The sequence below is a fragment of the Octopus bimaculoides genome, chromosome 14 (genome assembly GCF_001194135.2).
Source record: "Octopus bimaculoides isolate UCB-OBI-ISO-001 chromosome 14, ASM119413v2, whole genome shotgun sequence".
In the NCBI taxonomy this organism is placed as follows: Eukaryota; Metazoa; Mollusca; class Cephalopoda; order Octopoda; family Octopodidae; genus Octopus; species Octopus bimaculoides.
In genome coordinates, this window is record NC_068994.1 from 12,384,062 (window position 1) to 12,386,182 (window position 2,121).

The 2,121-nt window shown below is 34.9% G+C and overlaps 1 protein-coding gene across 3 annotated transcripts in view; it reads left to right on the forward strand.

Moving 5' to 3' along the window:
• The window catches only part of LOC106872620 (dTDP-glucose 4,6-dehydratase), a 118,039-nt gene that overhangs the window by 88,670 nt on the left and 27,248 nt on the right, over nucleotides 1-2,121 (forward strand). For all 3 annotated transcript variants that reach the window (XM_052972675.1, XM_052972677.1, XM_052972676.1), the window contains exon 6: nucleotides 856-969. In XM_052972675.1, coding sequence (XP_052828635.1) covers nucleotides 856-969 — 114 coding nt within the window. The remainder of the gene's footprint in view (nucleotides 1-855; nucleotides 970-2,121) is intronic.

A 2,121-nucleotide genomic window follows, 5' to 3' on the forward strand; every position in this document is an offset into this window, starting at 1 on the left:
TACGTATATATATATATATATATATATATATATATATTACGTATATATATTACGTATATATATATATATATATATATTATGTATATATATATATATAGTTCAAATTTACAAAAAAAAAACAGAAGACGAAGACAGGTGTAGGAGCAACAAACAGGTGTATTTGTTTAACGCTTGGGAAAAATGGAAAAGTCTTTTAAGTTTCAATCATACATTGATTGACAGAACTGACCTACCACGTCAGTCAGTCAGTCATAAATAATATGGGTTGCTAATTTGCAATTTTACAGCCTAAAGGCAGAAATATATACACCACTAAAGTGAACAAGGGCACTAATCAGCACCAGTATTGCTAGGCATGGTGAGAGAGCCACTGATGAGCGTTAAGATGTGTTAAGCATCAAAATGCAAAATCATTGGTTACATGGCTCTATCTGTGATCATAGGGATCTTGTCTCCCTTGCCAGGTGATTAAGATAGTGTTTTTGTGGCTATTGAGTTGTTTTGACTCTTATTTCTAGTAATACTAGTGCTGAGTAGTGCCCTTGTTCACTTTAGTGATGTATGTATAATATATATATATATATATATATATATATATATATATGTATGTATATGAGGCAACTAAGAAGTAAATGTTTTGTTGGCCATTCATTTCAGATATTTTATTATCCAAATAAAGCAGGACAATAAATTCTACTTGTTCACAGGGGGATAAATTAATAAGAAGAATGTCTTATCATTGTGTTACTAGCCTCATAGAGCAGGACACTGAATTTCCCTTACCCAACTGCAGAGCATGATAAGTAGTATGTCTGTCTATAAGACTTTTCTCATTATGTTATTATCCTCATCTAGGTTTACCAGGAGGGAATTGTGAAGCTTAGTCTCAACTGTGCCAGAGAAGCAGCGAAACGCAATGTCAAAATCTATATCGAGGCCTCAAGTAGCCAAATGTACTCAGCTGATAAGGTAAGCTGCACCATTCATTCTCAACCCCTTGCTAACTCCCTCTCTATCTCCTTCCACCTCTCTCTATGTCTATATATATATATATATATATATAGTTCATAGATGTGATCTCCATATAGAATACACTTAGTAGTGCTCAAAAGGTTTAAACTTGAGCAGGTATAGAAGTAAATAAGCAAGTTAGACAGATCAACATATAAAGTATGGAGACCTGAACCTTGAAAACCGTGAGTGTAGTGGATGCCCATTTGTCAATGATGATGGTCAGTTAAGGACTGTCATTGAGAAAGGTCCATGTAAAACCACTTGAGAACCGGTAAAAGAACTTCACGTTATCCAGAAAACTCCCTGCAACCATTTACATATGATCGGAAAATCAAAAAAGCTCAACAAATGTGTACCACACGATTTGAATGAAAATCAGAAAATGCGCAGATATGAAATTTGTTCGTCACTTCTCCATAACTAGACTGATCCATTTCTCAACCATATTGTAACTTGTGATGAAAAGCAGATTCTGTACAATAATAAAAAACATTCTTTGCAGTGGTTGGACCGAAATGAAGCACTAAAAATCTTCCCTAAACCCGAGCTCTTCAAAAAGAAGCTTTTGGTGATTGTTTTGGTAGTGTACTGCTGGACTCATCCACTATAACTTGTTAAAATCCAGAATAACCATTACTGGAGAAACATATTGTTATGAAATTGCCCAAATGAACGAAAAACTGCTACTCGTCCATCCCAGACTGGTCAACAGAAGAGGGCCAATCATTCTTCATGACAATGCTCGACCACACATTTCACTAATGACATTGAGGGAACTTGGTTACGAAATTCTTCCCCACCCAGACCTTTCTCCTACAGACTACCACTTTTTCAAGCGCCTTGATGGTTTCCTGCAAGAGAAGTTCAAAAATGAAACCGATGCTGAAAGTGCATTCAAAGAGTTCATCAGCTCCAGAACTGCAGATTTTTATGCTACTGGAATAAACAAACTTGTAACTCGTTGGCAAAAATGTGTTGATTGTAATGGTACTACTGACTTTGATGAATAAAATTTCTGTATTGTTGAAAGGTATTGTAATGAATTTCATATTTCAAAACGTCGCTTACGTTTTTACTCAGCCTGAAATATATATATATATATATATA